The 25977-nt window shown below is 32.9% G+C and overlaps 1 protein-coding gene across 40 annotated transcripts in view; it reads right to left on the bottom strand.

The window, feature by feature from the left end:
- The window catches only part of ROBO2 (roundabout guidance receptor 2), a 1660631-nt gene that overhangs the window by 96974 nt on the left and 1537680 nt on the right, over window positions 1-25977 (bottom strand). For all 40 annotated transcript variants that reach the window (XM_072740956.1, XM_072740957.1, XM_072740967.1 and 37 more), the window contains 3 exons: window positions 11887-12011; window positions 7026-7197; window positions 2299-2504 (listed from right to left, as the gene is read on the bottom strand). In XM_072740956.1, coding sequence (XP_072597057.1) covers window positions 2299-2504; window positions 7026-7197; window positions 11887-12011 — 503 coding nt within the window. The remainder of the gene's footprint in view (window positions 1-2298; window positions 2505-7025; window positions 7198-11886; window positions 12012-25977) is intronic.

Raw genomic sequence — 25977 nt, 5'->3', positions numbered from 1 at the left:
GCAGACAAGCCCCCAGGAGCTTGCATCTCAGAGAAAGGATTCAGAAGCCTGACACAGAGCTCGAAGTTTGTTTGACATCATCAAGCACCCACCTTTAATTGCTTCTTTCAAACACTACTGGGGATCTTGACTATTCAAGCACACCCTTTAATTCAGCAGTACAGTGAAAATGCATTAACCTCCATGGCCCAAGTCTGCCTTTAGCCCAAAGAGAGAGGTGAAAGTGTTTACTCAAGGAGAGTTGGCATTAATTTTTTAATAACTCCCATTTGTTCAAAGAAGGTTAACAATTAATTTAGAATCAATAAAAAGACAGGCTAAAATCTGTTTTAATTTCTTTATCTTTTAACTAAATTTGACAGCATTTTTTTCTATTCAAAGCAATGATTAATGCCTATGTCTCAAAATTAAAATGAAAAAATTATATATTAATTTTATTAACAAATATACAAGTTAACAAATTTTTGTGTACTTTGTGTGTGTATGTACATACCAGAAAAGAGTCCTTTTTTTGTAAATGTCTAGGTGATACACTGATGAATACCAAATAAACATGCAATTAGAAAAATATTTGTATTTTAAGAGAAGAAATAGTCCATGTTGTAGTTATTTGAAAATATATGTAATGAAAAATATTTTATCTTTCTTCCCTATTTGAATAGGAAAATTCAACATTGTTTTTCTGCTGTTTTTTTTAAATCTTAACTCCCAATTTCTACCTACATACCAGATTCTACTAATTGTTCTTCCGCTAAGTCATTATTGATTAATTTTTCTTCATGAACTATTATATCAATCATCTTAATTCTGGCTCTCATTCCTAATCTTTTGACTATGCTAGTAAACTCTTCAGCTTTAACATAGTGATTGCCACATAGAGGGGAGACTCCACATTTTGCTGAATGATATGACTATACTTGTAGAGGGCAGGTGGTCCTCATGATATCATTCATCTGGTATTCACACTTTGTGTAATCAATCTCTTACCTTGAATGTGTGTGGGACCTGTTTACTTGCTTCTGACCAACAGAATATGGCAAGGGTGACAGGATGTCACATTTGTGATTTTGTTACAAAAGACTGTAATGCCTGTCTTTCTAGGAGACTCCCTTCCTCATTGACTTTGAGGAAGTAAGTAGTTGTAATGAGTATATTAATAGGCAAGGAACTAACGGCAGCCTTCAGTCAACAGCAAATAAGACACGGAGGTAATCAATATGATAGCCATAAGGAACTGAATGTTGCCAGCAATCATGTTGCTCAGAAGCAAATCTATTGCCAGTCTTCGGATGAGACTACAACTCTGATACCTGATTTTCCCTTTGTGGGACTCAGAAGTGGTAGACCCAACTAGGTCATGTCCAGACTCCTAACCCCACAGAAACTATGAAATAATAAATGGATGTTGCTTTAAGCCCCTAAGTGTTTGCTAATATTGTTTTTCTTTTTAATTTTTTTTTAATTTATGATAGTCACACACACAGAGAGAGAGAGAGAGAGAGAGAGAGGCAGAGACACAGGCAGAGGGAGAAGCAGGCTCCATGCACCGGGAGCCTGACGTGGGATTCGATCCCGGGTCTCCAGCATCGCACCCTGGGCCAAAGGCAGGGGCTAAACCACTGCACCACCCAGGGATCCCTGTTTGCTAATATTGTTAAATAGCAATAGATAGGTAATACACTATTCAGAAATAGGCACTTGAGCAGCTTCCGAAGTAAGTTTAATTTGTTAAATTGGCAGGAATGGTCACCATCTTCTGGTAAAAGAACAGCAATGACTTGTCCTTGCCCACTGGTTTAAATCAAAATTCCACAGCAACTTAACCTTAAATGTAAGATTTTCCACCAACTAGCCAAACCTACCTTTTATGTATTCAATCTTATCTCTTTAGTTTTTTCACATAATAGTTTGGCCAAGCCATTTTATCCACATTTCCTTATAAACATCCTTTGTTCATGACAGTAAATTAGAAGCATTTGACACTTTTAAATTACTTTAAATATCCTATTATCATCACCAACTTAATGTGTTTAAAATTTTTAGCTTTATCAAGCTAAAAATATATATGAGTTGGAATGAAAGAATAAAAAGTTTCTAGGTCTGTTATGAACTTATTAACAACAAGTACTTTCCTTCTAATTTCAATTAATCATTTATAAAATAAAAAATAACATGGCCAATAATAAAAGGTAGAGCAACTGTGCTAGTATGGAAGATTTTAAGTTCACAAAGCAATTTTTCCCTAGGGCAATACTTAAGTTGAGATGAAGATCCAAATACAAGTCAAGCATTACTTACCCGTAAATTCTTAATCTGCAGTGTTCCTTGTTCTTGTATAGTTGCTCTTGAATCTCTACCCAGGAAAGTAAATCCCTCCTTTAACCAGCTAATTACAGGAAGAGGATCCCCAGTAGCTTTACATTTCAGTAATGCTGTACCATCAACTGCTAGAGTTTGGTTCGCTGGGCCTTGTAGAATTATAGGTGGAGGTCTATCTGTTAAAACTAAAAGATAAAGATATTTTCAATATATTTTAAATTCTCAGAAATTATATAGGTTATATTGTACTATTAGATATTATATTACATCCATATTACTTATAATTTATTCTGCATACTCTATGTCTGTTATGTATCTATTATCTATACATACTATACATACATCATATTTACTGGGGACATACTATTACTTATAACTTACTCTGAATTACCTATAGTAGATGACAATAAAATAAATTCTGACATTATAATATTGTTGAAAGTATTACTCATATTAGAATTAAAATAAAAATATGGAGAGTTCATGGTAGTTATTCATAAAATATACATTTTATCTCATATGCATATTTAAGAAAGCCAAGAGTGTCATATGGGCAGAAAAATTTTCGTTTTTGCTTTCATCGTAAATATATGTATAATACATAATTTTACCCTCCAAAGCATTGTGCTGTATTTATAAAGACTATTATGTTGATTGATGTTAAATTACTAGAAATAAAGAAGTAATTTCTAGAATAAATTACTAGAAATACTTTATTTCCAGGATTATGACACTAGGCTTTAGAGTATTATAATTTGGATTATATGATTTAACTAGTCCCTAAAATAAGCAGTAATCTAGTTATATATATTTATGATATAGAATTTTCATGCAAAATAAGTATTTATGTATATATCAATTCCTGTGTTCATCCAGGTAAAATTTGCAGAATTTCATAAACTTCTAGTTCATTGTTTTTTTTTTTTTTAATTAAATATTGTTTTGTAGCAGTATTGTCAGTCCTGGAAGTATTTCATACTGATTTAGGAACATATCAGAATGTGTAGTATTATTTAAATGAGTGCTGGAGATATGGAGTCAATTGGATGCAAATTTTCATCCAGAATTCATTAGAACACTAAATAAGGAAACTGACATGTCCGAGTCTAAGGAAGGCTTTGTTAAGAGAAAGTTCTATAAACTTCAGCATAGATTTTGATTAATTACCCAAAATATTTATGTATATTTAAATTATGTTTATTATATAATTACCAAAATTTGTATATCATATGTAAATATAAAATTTTCATAGAAAGGAAAAAATGTGGATTTTAATGATTATTAAGTAACTATGAGGAGAAAGCCTCTATAAAGAAAGTCATCTTGTGTTACATTGTACATAATCAAAATGTCATTTTACTCATTAATACTATAATGTCCTTTGTCCACCAGCTTTCATAAATAATCTTTTATATGACTATCTATTTCCAAATCTATATGCATTATCTTTATTATTAGAATTTGTGGTTTGGAGGAAAACATTAAATTAAGCAGCCCTTTTACAGCCTACCATGAGAAAGCCAACCAATTTTAATTTAAAATAGAAGTTATGAAATAGATCCATTGCATGTCAAGATACAGTGGACTTCCAATCAACCTAAACCTACTACATCAAAACACGTATTAAAATGTGTGTATGTATAAATATAAAAACCTTATAAAAAACTTAAAAAAATAAAATTTTGTTTGTGTATTATTGACAAACAAAAATTATTTGTTTTAGAGGTAAATAAAATAATCTTCAGTTAATGTAAAAATACAATATTATACCAATTCTGACACATCTGGCAGTAACCGCACAAGTAGATATATTCAAACTGAATATTCATGGAATTTATTTTCTTTATGGGTCAAAAATGAAAGGCAAATTTACAAAATATTACGAATAATTCTAAGTTCAATGAGAAACCGGGTCTGTGTTTCCAGAGTAGAATCTAATTATTCAGTTTTTAATATTCTTACTTCTTTGTTTCAAATTAAATAACTATGGAATTCAGGTAATTTCTTACAACCAGTTTTTGTTTTTATAGCCATGAAATCATTAGATATAGCCAAGAACATCTAATTAGTTTCTTTCTTTTTTATTGCTCAAATGAGTAGCTCAATGTCTTTTTAATTAATTTGATCAATAAAGTAATTGAAAATCTCCTGGCCAGAAGGAATTTTCAGTTTCAAAGATGTTATGGGTGAAAGATGACCACTGGTTTCCATGACATTGAGGTCAAAGGTTAAATGAACATTTAGGGTTTCCAGTGATCTGTGAACAACTCCACAGTTTTCTCTAACTATGCATTATAAATCCTCAATAAACCATCATATAAGATCATGGTGTGACATTTATTGTCAATATAATATATAAATACATCTCTTCAGTTCTTTTAGATTCTATTGACTGTATTAGAATTCTCATTACAATTTTCTAATTTTCTGTGAGAAAAAGAGCAGAAGAAAAGAAGAAATCAACAGTGCCAATGAATTAATAAGGTCTTCTAAAAGAATATTTTGAAATTCAAGTATATTGAAGCATCTTCATTCAATCTATAATCAGTAAAATTATCACTCAACAGAACATTTCATCACCATTAGCAATCTCATCTTATAGGAACACTTGAGTTATAAATACCTCCAAGAAAGGAGACTGAGTTCAAAAATGTAGCAATAGAAACACTGCATAGATATTTTGCTTATTTCTCTGAATATGACATACTTTGTTTGCTATTTCTCTGAATATGACATTGGAATTTCAATTGGCTTTAAATTTCCCTGGGCCACACCCTCCAAAAAATGTTCCAAAACAAAATGATAGCTCACGTACCATTAAATTGTTAACCAATCTGAAAAAAATAAAAACTATGAATAGAAGCTGAACTCATCAGCCAATGTGGCAAGTTAGTGTTTAGAAATAGTTATTAGTAATAATAATGTGTGTGTGTTTGTGTGTGTTTGTGTGTGTCTGTATGGATAGGTCTTGAAGTTAGAGTTCTTTACTGTCAAAATCAATAACTCTATCACCTTCATTCAATGTTTTTGCAAAAGGATCTTGACTTTGTGATTGCTTACTTAAGTAAAAATCAATGTAGGAATTAATATTCAAGGCAGTTGTAGCAAATTGTTCAGTCACCTCACTCATCAGGTTTAAACTTGTTTTCACTCTTTTATTTTGACCTCAGAAACAAATCTAGAATAACCACTGTTTTGTGACATTATGTTGCCAACCAACATAAGTTCTCAAAACAAAAGTTTTCCTTTTCGTTGCATCAGAAATAATTCTGAATATATGTCATATCATCTAGGTCTTCTAATTCATCAGTTTTGTTTTCTACAAATATGGTTTGCCTTTTTCCATAACAATTTATTTAGAAACATTTTAGAGTCTGTCCTTTGTAAAATAACAAAAGCAGCTAGATTATAGTAGAAGTCTTCAGCACTATACTTGGAATGTTTTATTCTTATATATAGGAAATAGGTTATGGCCAGAATATCTTGTTTTCCCAGTATATGTACCTGGACATTTTTGCTAATGGTTGAAAGCATAAGGGCTTTAAAAAGATTAATAATTATCTTTTATTTCTCTTAAAGAAAAACATACATATGAAGGATCAAAGATCTTGCCCATCTAAAGGAAGAATTTTTTAGCACTATTACCCTTGAACCTGACTTCTTTCAGTTCCATGGCAGTAAATTTCTGCAAAATCAGCAGGTGCAGCCATTAACAACTCAATGTTCCTGCAGCCAATTGTTTGTCTGTTTCATTTATTCCTATTCCTGACATGGTGCTGAATCAGGCAATACCATAGACAGACATTAAAAAAGATTTCCTTTCTATTAATGTAAAATCACCATTTAATCTACATGTAAGTTCAAATCGTATAAAAGTCCATCACATTTCATGAGCAGAGAAGGAAGAGAATCAGAGAAGTTGCAGACCAAAATTCTTATATCTCAGAAACCAGCATCAGAGGAAAATAAAAAACCCACAAACCTCACAAATATAGTTGAACAAGAGAGAATTTTTAGTTTAAGACATCAAAAAACATTACATTCTGCTCAGTAGTAGCTCACAAAATATCTAAAATTCCTAGTCTATCAGATGTGACAAATAAGCTCTAGGGGAAATAAAAACAGATTATGAAGACCCTTACATCCTTTTCAACAATTAGTATAAATGCAGATGCTTCAGTTAAGACTTATATAATGTGCAAATAAAAAAAAAAACAATTTTAGCATCCATCAGTAGTTTGGTAGGTATTTGGTTAATTTAACTTAGAGAATGAATAATTAAAAAGTCATAAGTTATCATAATGTGATTATCAGCTAAGAACGCGTCTATTTCCACTGATACTATTAAAGATGATATCTCTTTCTCATCTCATGAAATAAAATTATCAATGCCCATTAGAAGCAATCATGTCAGCATAAGACTAAAAAATATACAGATCACATATATACGTACTGGGAGTGTGATGTAATTTCTTTAAAATAAAATATTACTCTATTTTAAAAAATAAATTAGATAATCTTTGATATTCTTTGGGATAGTACATGTAAAATTAGAAACAATTAAACGTTATTTTAGGTAGATTCAAACTTAGAAGACAAGCATTCATTTACAGGTTCAGCAATTCAGAAAAATTTCTCTTGGTTAATATGGATCTTAAAATAAAAAATATTATTTTCCCAAGACAAATCTAAAAATAATACCGCACCATCAGTAACTTCCAGTTGAGCTTTTGCTAAAATGCTTCCTGCCACAGTTAATGCCTGGCAGATATAGTAACCCGCATCGGAGCGCTGAATGTTGGTAATTGTGAGGTCTCCAGTTGGCGAAACAGAGCATCTACTGTTGGGTTGCTGGGGTTGATTTGGAAAAAGCAAGTTCTGTGGAAGAAACACAATCTCATCAATATCTTTTCCCACTCAGAAGGAAAATTATATTAACAATAGCTATTACAACTATTGGAATATGTTCAGAAAAAGAAAATACGTTTATTATAAAAATATGGTGTTGAAATGATTAAAGGCCACAGAGTGAGTTTCACTGGGAAACTTTTTCCAAATCATGGGAATATAATATGCTTTATAAAGTCAGCATGCTCTAGTCTGAAGGAATAGTCATCTAAAAACCCTGGATCTTGGGATATCTGGGCGGCACAGTCAGTTAAGCTTATGCCTTTGGTCAGGTCATTATCTAGGGGTCTTGGGAACCAGCCTTGGGTTCCCTGTTCACTGGGGAGTCTGCTCCTCTCTCTTCCTCTGCCACTCCTCCTACTTGCGGCCCATGTGCACAATCTCTCTCATAAATAAGTAAAATATTTAAAAAAAATAAAAAAAAAAAAACCTTGGATCTTTATTTTAACCCTTTACTTTCTCTCTGTCTTACTGCCAGTTAATTAATATCTTTGAAATGTGATTTCTTCATCTGTAAAATGGGCATAACAGAATTTGTGATAATGTGGAATGTAAAATAGACTTTCCACTAATCATTCTGAGTACTTGATATAATTATCTGAATTTCTTATAAAGGTGTTCAAATGTGTGTGGCTAAAATTGACAAAGACAGCCAGATCTACTCCTGCTATAAAATTTCTGCCGACTGTAATAGTTTTGAAAGGAGTTAGGTATAAGTACTACCATCTATGCAAGATGAAGCAAATGATTGAAAATAAAAAGAAGATGCAGAATGTTTCTGAAGTATACGTGTGCCCTTAAAGAATTTCATAATATGACTTTCTCTTTTATGAAAAATTACTTTACTTTACTATACATCTCACAATAAACACAAACAGCCTACTCATAAAAATTTGGAAGTTCCTCTATGAGATCAGCAATGTTAACTTAGATGACCTATCTATGTTGCTTTACTGTTGTTCAATTAAGGAAAACATTTGGGTATAACAAATCATATTGAGGTATGTTTCCAAGTTGGATTATAAATAAGAGCATATCAATTTTTATGTTGTATTTACTTACAAAAAAGAACATTATAACCCTCTGGGATCTGTTTCTCGACATAGTAATTAATTTTCCAGGTTTGTAATTAAACAGTTTCAATACGTTACAATCAGGAGGTAATAACATTCAATTAAAGGCATAAGACACATTTTCACCTTAAAATGTTTTTACCCTTGAAGTAATACCAATGGAAGAGGATAAAATAGGGTATTAACACTTTTCAATTACGCTAAATGACTTTAATCCTGCGAATGATGTCCTACTTTAATTAGAAGCTCTTCTCTTTATTGCAACATGATGGATGTCCACTTTATTAGATTTGAGTGTGACACTATAAGCCCACTTTACATAAACATTACCATGTTATTAAACCCCTTCTAAAAGAAGTGATGTTTGCAAGCATGTCAGGAATATAATTTCAAAATGCTATTGCCCTCCTATAAAACTTGTATTACTATATAAGGCTAGACATTATCATGCATATGAAACAATTTGAGAACAAGCTAATTCTCTTGTGGAATCCAAATATATTACTGAAATAAACCATCTAAAAGAAAGGGTCTAAATTTTAAAGCCTCTTGAAAATGATACAATAACTCAAAGTATGCACTTTCCTACAATTAGCCATTAGAATACTAATTTACATAGCACTAATACATCAGATGGGCTTAATTCTCCCTGGGATCTCTTCCTCTACAATGTAGTATCAGTCCACCTTCTAAATGATTCGTTGACATGGAAAATGGCATATGATTGAGGTTAACCCATCATCTTTATTCCCTGCTTGTGTGACATGGGCACAAGAAAATGGATTACAAGCAAAACCCAAGAATTCTATAGAGCTCTTCTTGCCTTGAAGTGCCTAGGTATCTTATTAGTGCTAATTGGCATTATCAGCACATATTGAGGAATATGGACCATTAAGTCCAGGCTCTTAGCTCTACTGATGGAGAGTCATAGATCACTGTAAAAATTGGATACTGAAGACAGTAAGACCAATTTATTTTTCCTAACATTCCAATTCATAATTTGTAACTTTATGATTTGCTCTGGCAATTCTCTTTTGTTCTCATTTACTGTTTCTCTCCCTCTCTGTCTCTCTCTCTCTCTCTTTCTCTCTCTCTTTGATGCAAGGGAGACATATGAAGGAAAGAAAACCAGACCTAAGATTATAATCAAATCAAGTTACCTAACTGGAATTTTTTCCCAGAGATTAATATCCCTGGAGTTACATGCCACTTTGTCAAAAAAACAGAAAAAGAAATACTTTTTATGCTATTTGATTATCCTTAAAGACCATTAAAGCAGAATGTAGTATATTTAAATGCCATGTTTATTAGGCCACAGGACCAACACACGTTATACAATATCTTATATCAACATAGAGCTATTTTAAGGCATGTGATTTACCCATGATACAGCTGTATTTATATAATAATGAGATACAGAATGAGATTTGACTCAATACATGATTTTAAAGTGTAAATTTCCAAAAAACAAACTTATTTACACCATTATATTTATAAAATTGATAAATAAATAACATGTTCATTTCATTATCTTTATTATCAGTGGCTTGAGGGAATAACTTTGATGGACCCCAAGGCAGGTAGAGGGAAAGAGCCACTGGCAAGAGAAAAAATATTGTCCAGCTAACCAGGGCTTTCCATCCCAGCCTTCTCAAGTTCTATATGAGTCTAAGGGCTTTCCAGTGTTCACCCATCCCAACCTTCTCAGGTTCTATGTGGGTCTGAGGACAGAGGTGACCAGAGTAGTGTTGAGCTCCTCCTTGGTGCTGGACATTAGTGTCTGGGCAGGGGGACACCTCAGGTCCTGGCAGCCCTGACCTGAGCAGAAATATAAACTTGACATTTTAGGCAGGACACAGGGGAGGAAATTTCACTTTCCTAATTTCCAACAAGCTGTTAGAAATAGCATCTTGTTTGATCATAATATGTAAAGCACTTTTACATATAAACTAACTTAATCATGTCATCCTCATAATTTATGCAAAGTAAAAGGTATTATCCACAAAATTTAGATTAAGAAAAAAAGCTTCAACAAAGTTCAAGAGTGCTACAAAGATTATACAATCATATGGAGGGAAAATGGCTTTTAAATTCTATCCTTTTTCAAGGTGTGTGTGTGTGTGCGTGTGTGTATACACATGTGTTAGAACTACGTTGTATTGCTTTATACTCTCTTTATAGTTTGGGTTGTTTGCATCAAAAAGCAATTTTTAAGTGAAGAATCAAGAAAACATGTGAGTAGAAATTGATTTATAATCACTAAATGATGGGAAAAAAAGATAAATATTAGGGCTTGGAACAGTTTTGATGTAAGGTAAGGCAGTGAGGGGCCAGCACTTTATCTCATCTTTGCACCCATAAATCATAAGGGAAGTGACTCAAACAAGGAGCACTGAAGAAAGAAGGAAAGACAATGTGTCCATCTGTACTGAGCTGGTCAAACTGCTAACTAGGGGTGGTTCAGAAAAATATAGGAATCTATGACATTTAAAGATGATGACTAAGGGGAACTTACTGATGCCCCTCTATCCAGATAATCAAACATTAATTCTGATCAACAGGTTCTCTCTATGCAGTCTAAAAAAATTTCCCATCTCTGGCAAAGTCTTTAAATTTCCTGGGACTCTTAACAATGGTTTTCATTATTCCCTAGGAAAGTCTTCCAGAATTTGGACTAACAAAAGAGGGTGCTGAGGCCTATTCCTGAGAACTATGCCTCCTTGAAGATGGAACTGGAAAGTCTACAACAAAAATATCTCCAGGTCCTTCAGGAATGTGCTGATAAGTTTTAAGGCAAAGAGAAGGTTCTGATTGAAGCTTGAAATTCTGTTCATTGCCTGAGAACCTAGAGGTTAAGTGCTTTGTCCCAATTTGGCCAAGGCCTAAGTGGAAAAAAAAATAGTGTATCTGACTTACTTTGAACAGAGTCTGAAAGTCAATACTACTCAGAGAGGGCCACAAGTGGACAAACCAGGGCATAGCAAAGACCAGGCAAGAGTTGATTGGTGTATAATGTGTTATTTCCTATCTAATCCCATTGTGAAGGAATCCAGAAGGGATGATGGAAGTAAATATCTATCCCACTCATAAATGGAAGTATCCTAAGTGAATGATAAAGAAAAGGTATTTATAATACCTATCTATGAAAGGGAATTGCAATTGGTTTCTAGGTGGATTGATAATGGAAATATTGTTTGACTATTTTACATGTGCCTAGGATATTCCAAGAACTCTATATCTACAAACTCATTTAATAATCCTAAAGTAGCTTGCTGCAAGGAAGTAAAACTATTTTTCTGTTCAGAGATTTTAAATAGGTTTTGATTAGACTTTTAAAGATAATTTTGTTACACTGAGTTTTATCTATTCTATGTAAGATACAGAATTTTGGAAAATTAACACTAGAAAATAAAGAACATTATATTAGAAGATCAGACTTTTACTTATTTTAGAATTAATTGTTCCTTTTTTTTTAGAAGTAAAATAAATTCAACATTGATAACAGGAAAAGTGAGGCAAATTTGAGGAGCACCAGAGACAGGAAGAGTTCAGAGATTTCAGAAAAGCAGTCAAGGTTCACACTCACCTGGCTGCCTTCTTTTTGCCAAAAAACAGCTGGCTGTGGGTTTCCTTTAGTTTCACAGGGAAATGTAACTGTTCGACCTTGAGCAACAATCTGATCTCTTGGCCTAACCACAAACTGTGGAGGAGCTATAATTTAAAAGGAAAGAAAGTATATAAATATCAACCATTGTCGAAGAAAAAGCTATCAAAGGGAAAATCTGGTACTGGGTGGATTGGTCAGAGCCAGACAAAAAGCTACAATTTTTATTTTTATTTTTCCCTATTTTTTAAAGCATATTTCAAAATACAATGAAAGGAGAAGAGCACTCTCTCAAATGTAAGGAAAAGAAAAGTAAACTTATTAGTAGACACTTTCTAAATGTTGTACATAATATTCCTGTAGCCCATGTATTTGCATGGGAAAATAGATTTTTAATGTATTCTAATATTTCTTAAAGAAAAATATGGTTTCCCAATTTGGTTTTGCATTTTGAATAGATAAAGGTAAAAAAGAATCACTTCATTACACAAGTATCTCCTTCAGGTGAAATTAGTCTATTCACAGACATTGACCAATTCCTGTAATATATGTAAGACACTGTTCTACATGCAGAGATACCAGAAGGCTTAAAGTATGATCCCTTGTCCTCAACGTGCTTATATTCTAAAATCTCCAAGTTAGTGTTGAAGACATCAAAGAATTGAAGATCTGGGAATTACATACAAAGATAACTAATGATATAATGGCATGTATGAAAGGGGTTGACTCTGCTTAATTAATTTCATTTAGATAAGCAAGCATTATTCAGACAATTACTATGTTCCCCTACTGACACTAAGCTACAGAGATAAAAAAAAAAAATACATGGCAGGCTTCAAGGAACTCACAACCTAATGAGAAATACAAAACATGATGATGACAACAGCAAAAGCAAGGTAAAAACAATTATCTAAGACTATCCTGAGCTCAATGATAGACATGCTTTCGGAGAACAGCATAGGGGCACTTAAATCATAGTACCTTTAACACATGTGACAGGACTTCAGGAGAGAAGGAGGATCCCTTTATGTTATAGCAGCTGTGAAAGGCTTACACAGAGAGTACACATTATGGGGCTTTGAGGAAAGGGCAGTGTTTAGCTAAGTGGAGAAAGGGACTATCAAAGGGAAAATCTGGTACTGGGTGGATTGCTCAGAGCCAGACAAAAGCTACAATTTTTATTTTTATTTTTCCCTATTTTTTAAAGGATATTTCAAAATACAATGAAAGGAGAAGAGTACTCTCTCAAATGTAAGGAAAAGAAAAGTAAACTTATTAGTAGACAAAGGGCAAGAAGCAAGAATACATCTAAGGTACAGTACGTAATCTGGCAGAAATGAAGGGTTTCAGTTGTATGAACATCATTGGCTGAAAAATGCAGATTTGAATGTAGCCTAAGAAAGTCCTCGTTCAGGATCGTTCTAAGCTAAGAAGTGATAGATGCCAAGCAATATTGTTGGAACATTTACCTCTAACGAATGTGGTATGGTTTGTGAGGGAGGGAGCTCAGTCAATAAAGTAGGAAGTCTGGTTGGAAGACAAAGGAAGTGATGTAGGCAAAGATAATGAGACCTAGACATGAGTAACTCCAATAGAAAAGAAAATAAAGGGATCGGTGGTAAAAATCCTGAGAAAGTTCAGGTTTAAATTTGGAGCTAATTGTAAAAAGAAGGAAGTGAGATGGTAGACAGTAAAACTGGAAGTTTTCACCAAGGACATCATATCAAAACCCACTCCTGTGAAAAACAGCATGTTTATTCCACGACTTTTCTCATCATCAATTTACACTTTAAATTGTTACTTATGCTAGAAAACCAAAGATGGAAAACAACTTTAAAATCAATTCTAATTTTTAAAACCTGCTGTTCATGGCAGCCATCCTAAAATTTGAACTCTAAAGAATTAGAACAATAAATGATGTTCAGTAAAGGTCTTCTACCCAGAATTCTTTTGACTCTTCCAGAGTACACAAGAGCAGGTCCAAGAACAGAGTAAAGATAGGGTAGCTTCAAACATAAAACCAGTTACCCATTCTTACCAGAATGCTAGCATAGAAACAGCAGCAGCATTTATTTTTATTTTTATTTTTTTTTTTACATTCACTGAGATTTGTAGTGACTTAGTTTTTGGTGTTCTATTATACCACCTCCTAACTCAACACATTCAACACATACCCCATGGGCAGCAGGGATAAATCTACTAAGTGAAATTTTCTTCTATAACTATAGATAACAGAAGATTCATTCTAACAGGATGGAGAACCCAGATTTATGGATCTATTTGAACAGGATGTGGTTTATGTTGCCTTGCATTTCCAGGAGATTACTTGCTTCTTACAATCTTCTTGTTATTTCTAAACAATTTCACTGAATCAGCAGATACATTGATTTTTGTTCCATGTTTTCTAATAGGAACAATAGATTAAATCAATGTTACAAAATTACTTCAGGGACAACTCTTAAAACACTGCAATGTCCATTTTCCAGGGAAGATATGAAACCACCAGATTATTCATACCAAAAATGAGTTAGGATTGGTATCTATCATCTCTAATATCCAAGAATAATAATATGTATTAAGCAAAATTTAAAGACCAGATACAGTTCCCACTTCTTAGTAATCCTATGAAAGACAAGCTTAGTGCCAATATGGACACTAACTAAGCTAGAAGTATAGAGAAACAGCTTGTATCTCATTATCAAAAAAATTTTTTAAAAAGTGGATTTAGTAAAAATCAGTTAACAGCCTGATAGAAGTCATACATTCAGCTTATTTGTTCATTTGTACTGCTTTGGGCTAGAAAGAATTTAAATTGGCTCACATATCTAATTAGTAAAATCTTAAAGCCCCACATATGTTATGAAGTTCTTCTTTATATAATTATTTTTTAAATGCAGTAACTGAGAATACACATGAAGTCACCAAATGAAACATCAAATGAAAATATATTTGATATTTTTAAGCATATTACGCTCACTCTGTCTGCCTACCCATCTACATCAGTGAAATTAACATCTATACTTTAATTATAATCACATACTTCCTGGTATTTAATTTAACACAAATAGAGCAGAGTATTATCTGTAATACAAAAGGCAGAGGGCACTGGGTAAGAATGGGTGGAAGAGCAGCAAATAGACCAGGTGATGAAGAAAGGAGAGGCAAGATGGCATAAAGGGCTACGGTTGAGTTGTGTTTTGAAGCACAAGTGAGAGTTCACTGGATGAGGAGGAGTAAGGTCACTTGGAACAGAAAGAAGCAGATGTAAGGCAGACACATGAGGAGCTGGATGTGTTAGGGAAGTGTAAATAGTCTTAAGAATAAAATCAGAGACACAAAAGTGATATAAGAAGGGCCAGATAATTTATGCTAAAGGAGCTTAAATTTTGCCCTGAAAACTATGGAGATCTGTTCAAAGATGTTTATGCAAGAAAGATGTAATAAGATTCATGTTTTAGAAAGAAGGCTTTTCTAAAAAAGAAAGGACAGATGCGAGGCTAGAAAATACTATTAGCATTTGTGTTATTCATGCTATGGAGTATTCTTTTTTTTTTTTTTAATTTCATTTATTTATTCATGAGAGACACAGAGAGAGAAAGAGACAGAGACACAGGCAGAGGGAGAAGCAGGCTCCATGCAGGGAGCCTGATGTGGGACTCTATCCCAGGTCTCCAGGACCATGACCTGGGCTGAAGGCGGCACTAAACCTCTGAGCCACCCGGGCTGCCCTATGGAGTATTCTTTCATGTGATTTTTATTTATATTGCATTTTTATTCCAAGTTATTACAAATACACTCTATTTCTAAAGTACCAAATAGTTTCATGTCATCAGAACTTAAGCCCCATGCTGCTCTCACTGGAACTGGACTCACCTTAACATCTTTAAAAATAAACAAATGAAATACAGATATTAAAGCTAAGCAAAAAAAAAAAAAATCTAGAGTATTTAAGTATCTGAAAATGCCCATCCTTTCCAATTGTCACTTAAAGTTGGACCACCAAAACAAATTGCATCAATCACTTTTACTTCTGCATACTCTCTCTGCTCCAGATCTATATTGCAATCTCCTGTGAAGGGCTATCAGCTGAAGGAATTTATTTTTAAGGTTTTAAAATGAAAAACTGCATCAATAATTCTTCTGCTAACATCTCACATTTTCAGTATTTCTGCCAGGTGGTGGTGAAAATGGTTTGAAAAGACAGTACTTGGCTGATAGCACCAATGGGAGGGAGTAGGCATTTTATCAATACAGCAAGGTAGCACAAAGTGTGTTATACATAAAATGGATTTTCTATGATGGCTCTCATTAAACATAAAAAAAATGATCGAGTTCTCAAGATGACAATTCCCAACATATATTTAAAGCCAATGTGAATTAAAGAGGTTGAATTATAAAATCCCGATGAATATACTAGTTATAGAGATGGCAATTCCCTTACATGTTTCTAAGACAGAAGACTACAAAATACATATTTATATCCTCTCTAAAATCCAAAAGCAGTAGGCAAATCTTTTGTAGTTGTGATATAATAGTATAGTTGCTTAATCTGTTAAGTATTATGCCTTATTGTTACAGCTGAAACAGGAAATGAGATGAAGAAAACAGTGGTACATTTCAGTGGTCGATGGATACTTACAAGTTAAAAACAATAGCTTTATAAGAAGAGTGTGTTGTGTGATTTCCAGAAAAGTAGACCCAAATATAAAAAGGTCAATTGAGATTAGAGGTCTGGTATTGTTCCCTTGAAATGGCATTTTTGAGAATTTAAATACAATGCACAGTAAATTAGATTTGATTTCTGCTAAATTATGCTTTGATACTGCATTCAGCCCAAGCTGGCTTCAATCAAAGTCAGGCTACAGCTCTGTTATGCTAATGCCCACTGATGGAAGTGAGTGGGTGTTATGGAAATCAGATGGCTGAACATGAGTAGGAAGCATAGGCCATGCATGAGGTGGGCTTGGAGTGAGGGCATGGGGAGACCTAAAGGTTAATCACATTATGTTCTTAGTTGTTTTTACAGGAAAATATGACTTTCTATGGCAGGCATGAACATGGAGATAGTCATGCAGCAGTTGCATATATTAATATGTGATAGGATGGTTACAGGCACACTCAGCAGATCTTTCTTTGGGTATAATTTTTGCCTGAGTGAGTAATCTTCTTATTCTGTAATAATAGGCATTTTGAACTCTGTATCTTGAACAAGTAGAAAATATTTTTTGGCTATTTAATATTTTTGCTCCTCAAATTCTAATATATTCTATAAACATATTTGAAAAGCACAATCGTTCATCATATGTTTGTGTTAAAGATTTGCTGAGTCACAACTTTCTTAATACCACAACAATAATTAACATTAATTGTTTATTAAAGGCCAGGCAGCTGTTAAGCCATTCACATGCATTGTCTCATTTAATACCCAAAGAACCTTATGTATTAACTACTACCATTATGATATGAAGATCATCAAACTAAATCTTATAAAGGGCACACAGATTTTTAAAGCTTCAAGCACCAGATCAGAGGACAGGTTTGACTTATGGTCCATCTAATGCCAGAGTTGGACCTCTTAAACACTGAGTTTTAGATTAAGTCAGTTAACCATGGTCTGACTAAAATTTGCCATCTCTACTACCAAACAAAAAGGTCAGAATTATATGCTATGATTTCTGATATGGTATAAGGATGTTAAAATTGTAACATTGTTTTCCCTAAATAATTGCTTTGATTATTAAAGCAGCATAAAACCTATGATCTTGCTTTTCCTATGCTACTGAAAAGTACAACCTTTCTCAAGTATACTTATTTTAAGTCATTCTTTATTCAAAAACCTACAATGGTTTTTCTATAGCTTGCCCTTGCAATGCTTGCAAATTGTTCTTCCCAGTGTAGCATTCTGGCTTCCATGAACTGGCCTGAGATTTTACCATCCTGACACTGGCTTGTCCCCAGACCAGCTCTGGTATGTCAACTGAACAGTTTACTTTTAGCCACTCACACATGTATTTTCTTGTGCTTGTGGTTCACTCATCTCACTACCTATTATTCTTAGATCCAATTTGTTGACAAGGATTAACCTGAACATACGCTGTTGTACTTTTCTTGTGTTCTTTCCACTTTAAAGTATCTGCTCTTGCTTGCATTGCCTTTGGTTTCTATTCTTCCCCCTGCCTCAGTGTCTTGCTTCCTCAGTTCAGTAGTAACCACCTACTGGAATAGGGAACTACAATTTTGCATTGAAATGGCCTCTTTATTTGGCCTAAAGAAAAAGCCCCAAATAGTAAACTCTAAATGAATGTCTTGAGAGGAAATTAAAAAAAAAAGTTCTTGATCTAAAGCAAATACTCAATGTTTTCTCCATTTTATCAGACCATAAGGATATGACACATTCTCACCAGTGACAATGACTCACTATTGTAGTAATTTGGGGGGAGGGATGCCAAAGATAATATGTTGTTTGAAAAAACACTTCCCAACTGATTCTGATATACCTATCTGTAGAGAATGTCCCTGTACCATATTGGAAATTTATGACACAAAGACTACAAATGAGTAGTCACCATCCCTGAGTGACAGTATAGACAAATAGAATATAGACAATACAGAAATATAGAGGACTTGTGTAACAATCAATTCTAGATTTTCCTGAAATGAAGTAGTTAATAGGCTTACCCTCATGAACAATAAACACTGAGAAGTCCTTTCATTAAAATGCAATATAGAGCAGGAATAAGAGATGGATGTTTACTGACTTTATCATTAGAACAGACTAACTTCTAATTGATAAATGATTGTTTCTTCAACTTACTTAATTCTATTTAATTTTTACTATTTAACACTTCATTTGACTTCAAAAGAATTTCTGTTAATAATATTGGAAATGCATAATGTCATGAAATATTTGATTTGAAGCTTATTAACACATAATTCGTCTCAGAGGAAGCAGTGCATTTATAATGAAAAATATAATTTAGGGATATAGGACTTAAAGTAATCACTTTTATAAAGTCTATTTAATCACATTTTATTCATTTGTCATTATTTTCAAGGAATACAAGTAATCAAATTGCTAAATTACCTACCTTTCTAGTTAACCTTTTTCTTAGTTAACTAAGTGCATGCCAATAACTCCTCTACATGAGTGCTATGTCTTCTTTTTCAACCAGCCTTATTTCTAGCTAATATTAAAAATTCCATGGAAAAATTCCAATATTTATACCTTCTATTCAACAATAAACTAGTAATTATCTATCTATATTTGTGCTTCTTTAATAATCTAGTATCTCTTTATAAATAAAAATACATATACATTTATCTATCTATGCTTCCTTAATGTCCCTATGAAAAAGGAAAAGTACTAAATGACATATTGGTTTCATAAATATGAAAAGTAATGTAGATATTCAAGGGAATAGGGTGGCTACAAAGAATCACAATTCTTATATTTTTTATCTCTTTAGACTTTGCATTCTAGTCTACCTACAAAATGTCTCAATATACAAATTGCATTCAATCTTATATGAATAAAGATATGTTGCAATTATGCAGCTATTACTCTACATTTTAGAGCTACTTTTATGGATTTTATTGGTTGTGGGAAGACTACTTTTTTAGGGTTCATATAATAGCTAGAACTCTAAAAGTAACTCACGGTTATTCAAAGTCTGAAAATCAAATTAGGACATGGAATTAGTCAAATAAATTATACAGTGTGACTTAAAATAATGTAAGTTGCTTTCTAAATTGACTTATACGGTAAGCAATTCCAAGGAATATTGAAAGTACTGAGTTTCAGTAGTAATTTTGACACACATACGGAAGTACGCACATTTGATAACCATGGTGAAGATTATTTTTTTTAAATTTATAGTCACACATAATATATTCCTCCCTGTAAAGGAACAATGCAAATATTAAAATGAAATAATTCTATGATGATCTAGAGTGCTGAAAATGCCTTGAAAAGAGTAAATTCATTTGGTTCAAAATATGTTAAATTCTTGGATTTTATAGACAAGCACATAAAAACAGTGTTATAATAAACAGCTATATACATTTATCCATTTTGTATTTAGTCTTCATTGTTTTTTAAAGACAACACATAATTGGAAAACATCACAGTAATAAAATTTATGCTAGAAATGAATTCAGATGTTGGTTGGCACTTTAACCCATAATACTATTTAATTATTCTAAACAAACATTTACTGTTTTATTTTGTGTTAAGTTCTGAGGATACTAAGATCTCTGTCCTCTGGAACTCCCTGAATATAGAGGAAACTCCCATGGAAACAATCAAATATGATACAACATGAGGAACATGATGAGGGTTGTAATATAGGATGTCCCATCATTATGACATAATTTGACTTAGTCTGTCTCCAACAATTGGGGAAAGCATGAAGAAGAAAGGAGAGAGAGAAAGGGCAAATGTGTGAGAGAGAGAGGCAGGTTGAATTGTTCCTTTGAAATTAGGTAGATAAGGAAGGGAACGTGGGAATTTATTCTTCACAGAGGGAAAAATGCATACATTATGACAGAGATATGAGTTTCTCAGACTGCAACAACTATTACCCTGACCAGCATGCATCACCACCTTTGGCAATTCAGGTCAGTCCATTTGTTAAACTGAAGGATTATGTTGGTGGGACCATGGATTTTTTTCCATGTAAATAATCTTTATGGGCTTTCCAAAGTCCAATTGAATCCTCTATATATTAAATATTACTACATTGCAATAAATGTAGCAGTCAATTCCAAAAGTAACTAAGTTGGATATGTTTAAAGATGATTTTCAACTGTATTATATTCCAGGTAACTAAAATAGATTTCATTTTGATTATAGGTAAGCATAGGAAATCCGTAACTATAGGAAATCATTCTGAGATTCAACATGCAAATTACCTTCCAAATTCCACAAAAGTTATAAATTGAGAATGCCTAGAAAAATCTGACAAAATTTTAAACAAATTCTGGAATTGTCAAGCTTGTTTTCCTATATTCTTCTGTCCATTACCTATAGTAGTTTTACTTTATTCCTTGCTTTCCTGACTAAAATACTGAGAACAAAATAAAATTTTGTTTTCTCTAAGGAACTGTTCATTCTCAAAAAACAAAACAAAACAATAAACAATTTATTTAAATGAATTATTAAATAAAGCAATATTTATATTTTTAAATGATCTCATTTTTCACCAACAGAAAGAGAATAGTTTAATGAATAGTGAAAAAAACTCTATCTAGATCCTAACCTGGGAAAACTAGACTTTTCACATTGCAGATTGAAGGGGCTGTATGTATGGAAGGTGAGGAGGGGATTTTTCAAGTAAATGGTGAGACAAGACATCCATTTTCACTCACTTAACCTGTCAACTTGCCAGAACTGTCATGTCAGCACTGCAGCTAAACCACGAAGGCTGATCACATCCCATTATCTCATTTTTTTTAGAAAAAGATTGCATGAAGATGCCAATCAGAAAAAAAAAAAAAAAAAAGGAAAAAAAAAACTTGCAACCAAGAAACAAATGTACTGATGCTGAAGGGCTGCTTAGTTAACGGAATTTTAATATGCAACTGCAATGTTTCTTAATAACATTAATTACACGCTTAGTAAGGCACCATCCTAACTCATTAGTGCCTTCTTTTTGTTGTATTTTATCTCCTACTAGCAGAATGAGGACTATGTGATTGGCCTACTACCATTAATGTTGCTTAATCTTTTTATAGCACTATTTAAAGCTGCTTGCATAAACATTTTCTAGGCAAGTATTACCTATGTATGCATATGTGTGTATCAATTAACTGCACCGACATTTGGCTTGCCCCTACCACATGTGTTATGCTAGACCCAGAGACAGTAGAAAGATAAATACAATAATGTATTTACTAACAAAGAGCTAATAGTTTTGTAGAACAGATGAAAATAATATCCCTAATAAATCAAGAAAGCAATGTTTGCCATAAGAGTTCTCAAAAGCCTTTCAGATATATTTTAACTCAAAATTTAATTTAACTTGGTAGCTTATATATTTTTAATGAATCTAATTATGCAATATTCCCTTGTGTGACATTTAATATGTTTAAATAAGTAGTGTCATAATTCAAATGTCATGCATGTAATTTTTAGGTGTAATGCACATCATAATGTCTATTTTATAGTACATATAAATACACACACATATATATATGTACCATGATATCTCTTTCTGTCAAATTACAAATCACAGTAACTTATATGTTATATGAAAAATTTTACTTTCTTAGAAAATGTGATTAAAATATTCTTACTATTTCTTTCTGGCAATAGCCAGTAAAGTCTCTTAATACTAGCCTCCTAATACTGCTTCATTCCAGATTATTTGTATTATTTTGATGTTTGATATTTATAGTACTTTAATTTTAACTACTAAGTTAACATATTTAGTTTTTATTTTATTCTTATTTGAATAGACTTCAAAATTAATAAGTATTTATGTTTTGATACTTAGGCTAAGACAATGGAGTAAAGGCTTATTACTCTTTTCCTCTATTTATTACAAGAGAAATTAATAATATACAAAACTACCATAGCCCCAAACCACAAATGATAAAGTACTCCTGCCACAAACATACTCAAGTCTGGAGAAAATGAGGAAGCACGGTAAATATCAACTAGCCTCCATCCACAACCTTCTATCAATACCAATTTCACAAAAACTATCTGTCAATAATGTGAGAGCCCATCCCCTGGTCTTTGATGAGAAGAAAAAAAATTTAGAGTCAAGTAAGGGACTTGGGAAATATGAACTATGACTTTGTAGATAACCAGGTAAAATGCAAAAATTGAGGAGAAGTTACTGAAAGAAAGGAAAGCCAAGCCTATGTGAATGACAAAATTGCAGGGTGGCCTCCATGACCTTCACTTCCTGGAGATACTTCCATGATTATGTTAGATCACATGACAAAAGGGATTTTGCAAATGTAATTAAGGTTACTAATCAGTTGACCTTAAGATAGAATAATCATATGGGCCTAAGCTAAATAGATGAGACATTTCCATCAGGAAATTTTCTCTAACTGATAGCAAAATGGGAAGTCAGAGGAGATATAAAGCAACATGAAAGATTCAACAGACCATTGCTGAATTGAAGGTTGTAATGGCCATATGCAAAGGCTGCAAAGTGATCTGTGACCCATTGCTGGAAACCAACAATGACATGGGGACTTTAATTCTACAGCCGCAAAGAACTTAATTCTGCCAACCAACCTGAATGAATTTTGAAGTGGATTTTTCTGGCGAATTTCCAGAAAAGAGCTCAGCCTGACCAAATTCTTGATCTTGGCCTATGAAATGCTAGGCAAAGGATTCAGATGAGTCTGTTTGGCCTCTTTACATATAGCTCTGTGGCTTAATAAATGGGTGCTAATGAAGTTGCTCAATTAGTGGTAATTTGTTATGCAGCAGGAGACAACTAATACACCTAAAACCATCTTTATTATGAAGCACGAATTATGAAGAAAGATGAAGAGGGGATTTCATGAACTACAGGGAGCTTAAAAATTAAAGAGATCTTATCTTTACCACCAGGGTCACTAGCATATCAAGAAGAAATAAAAGAGTTTTTGATAAAATATTCAAGATAACAGTCCACGTAGGGGTTGCTGAATTACCCTAGCACTTTCCATTTTCCCTTCTCCAAACATCCAAACTCTAATCTTCAGCAGTTAACTAAACGATTAATTATCTGGTAGGGTCTAAAAATAGGATCAATGTAAAATAAAATAAAATAATAAAATAAACTAAGCTGTACATTAACTAATTGTTTAATCATTGACAGAAAGAACATAATCAATTAGTCAAAGAAAGAAAAATAATCTTTAGCTTCAAAGAATTACCCAAGGAAATACAGAAATACTTTATTAAATAGTTGTCTATAGTTTAAATGAAATTACATGCCATGGGGCCTCTCTTTTTAAAAGGAATCAAACTTTAAAAAAATCCTCAAAAGGGATAGAAGAGCTCAAAGGCAACTGGAGGTAAAGAATATTAATTATATTGAAGGTTAGCAAGGAAACGAAGAGAGAGAAAATAAAATTAAATGGACAAAAAGAAACAAAAGAAATGGTAATTGCAATTGAAAAAGGGAGATAATATAAGCATTAAGAAATCAGACAATATGAAATAAAAATGATGACTCCAAAATTATTACAGAGGTTAATAAATATGGAATTAAGACAAAGGATAGCCAACACAACTCATGGGAGATGGAAAAAGTGAGAGAAAACAATAGTCAAAGATAATAGAGAAGAAAATACTCTTGAAATAGAGTAAATTAAAGCATGAATCTGTAGATTCAAGAAGCCTGTGTCAGGGGATATTAGATACAGGGTGATCAGGACCAAGATATAATCCAGTAAAATTCTAGAAGAAGAGACTACATTGGTATTCAAATAATAAAAGGGAATCTCAGCCAATGATAAAAATAGTCCATAAACCTCAGACTTCCCTACAGTACCATTCCAAAACTAAAACAACCCAATATTTTCACCAAGGTCTAAGAAAAAAATATAACTCAATAATTTTATACCTATCTTCTACTTTAGAGGCAATGGACAGACATTGTCAAATACACAAGGCCCTTGTGGAAGAATTAAGTCAGTGACTAAAGAATATAGTATTGGGACTATATATATTCTATATGGTCTTGAGACTATAGCATGAGAAGTAGCCAGAGCTTGTTTTTCACTTTAAGAATTAGCATCAGCTTAAGATATTTTAAACGTTTCACATTACAGAAACTCTGTTGGAATGTATACAAGGCAAAACAGAATGCATTTTTTAACGTACTATTTAATCAAAACATATGGAGCAATGAAAAACGTGATGCTTAATAAAAATTAAATGGGACTCTGCATAAGGTAGCTAATTAACGCCAGGTGCAGGCAACATTAAATGGTTGTAGGAGGGAGAAGATTACCTCAGGTCATAGGGTAACAGCTTGTCCAAAGAAGAAAGTCTGCAGGGAATAAAAGTATAGGTTTCTTTCCAAGGCACACTCAGGATGCCTTTTGCAGAAAAGTGGATCTTGACATGAAAGGGTTCAAATATAATACCTACATGTTTTCTGATTTAAAAATAGAAAGCTTGGAATATTTCCAGTATTAAGTTAAATTATATACAGCACATAAAATTTTCCAGATTTCAGGGAGGGATGAAGGGTGGTGGTGTCAGAAATATCAGTTGTGTTATTCTGTAAGTAATGTCTGTTTTATAATTTTCCCTGAATGAATTTTTCAAATACTTTTTTATTGGGCCTATTAGTGGTCTTAGCAATGTGTTTTAGAGCATGTTAAAACAAAACTACACTTCAACTCAAACAGAACTTTCACAAATGAGGATATATTTAATTTTTGTGTTTAAGCAGTGAAAAGATTGGGAAAAAAACAATATCCCTATAGATTCTTTATTAGAATAGTGGCTGCTTCTTTAAAATATTAATTTAAAAAATGGGAGTTTCACCTCAAACATATATATCTCTCAATACCTGCAAATTCTTGTGTGGTCAATTATATTCTTCCATCAAAAGGTGACATACTTTTGAGTCACTAAATAAGGAAATACTTAAAAGATTCCATAAAGTTGTGTATTGTCAGTTTGTTTTTGATATTTTAAGCAGTTTCACCTGATGCACACAGCTTTTAGTTTCCATACTGGAGGCAGTCAGCATCTAGCATATGGTGTACATGATATAAAGCGGAGTAGGGCTCAGCTTCACAGGCGAGGCAGCTGGTAGATTTGACAGTTCTTTTCCAAATTACTCATCATGTTTTGAGTTGCTGCTAGGAAAAAATGTGTTGCCCATATCCAAAATAGATGTTCTTTTTTATTTTTAAGCTTGGGAAAGGCTTCCAATGGAAAATAAGACAGATGGGTATAGGAAGCAAGATATTTATCCCTATTTAGACCAGTTTCTTCTGTCAGTTCCCTTATCAGAACTTATCAGAAGAGTTTTCCAAATAAATGAATATTTCATCATTCTTAGTTAACTATGTCCTAGGATGTACTTTAGCTTCTCATACAAAGAATGC

This window comes from Vulpes vulpes, chromosome 15 (assembly GCF_048418805.1).
Source record: "Vulpes vulpes isolate BD-2025 chromosome 15, VulVul3, whole genome shotgun sequence".
Lineage (NCBI taxonomy): Eukaryota > Metazoa > Chordata > Mammalia > Carnivora > Canidae > Vulpes > Vulpes vulpes.
This window is presented reverse-complemented; position numbering and strand designations above follow the sequence as displayed.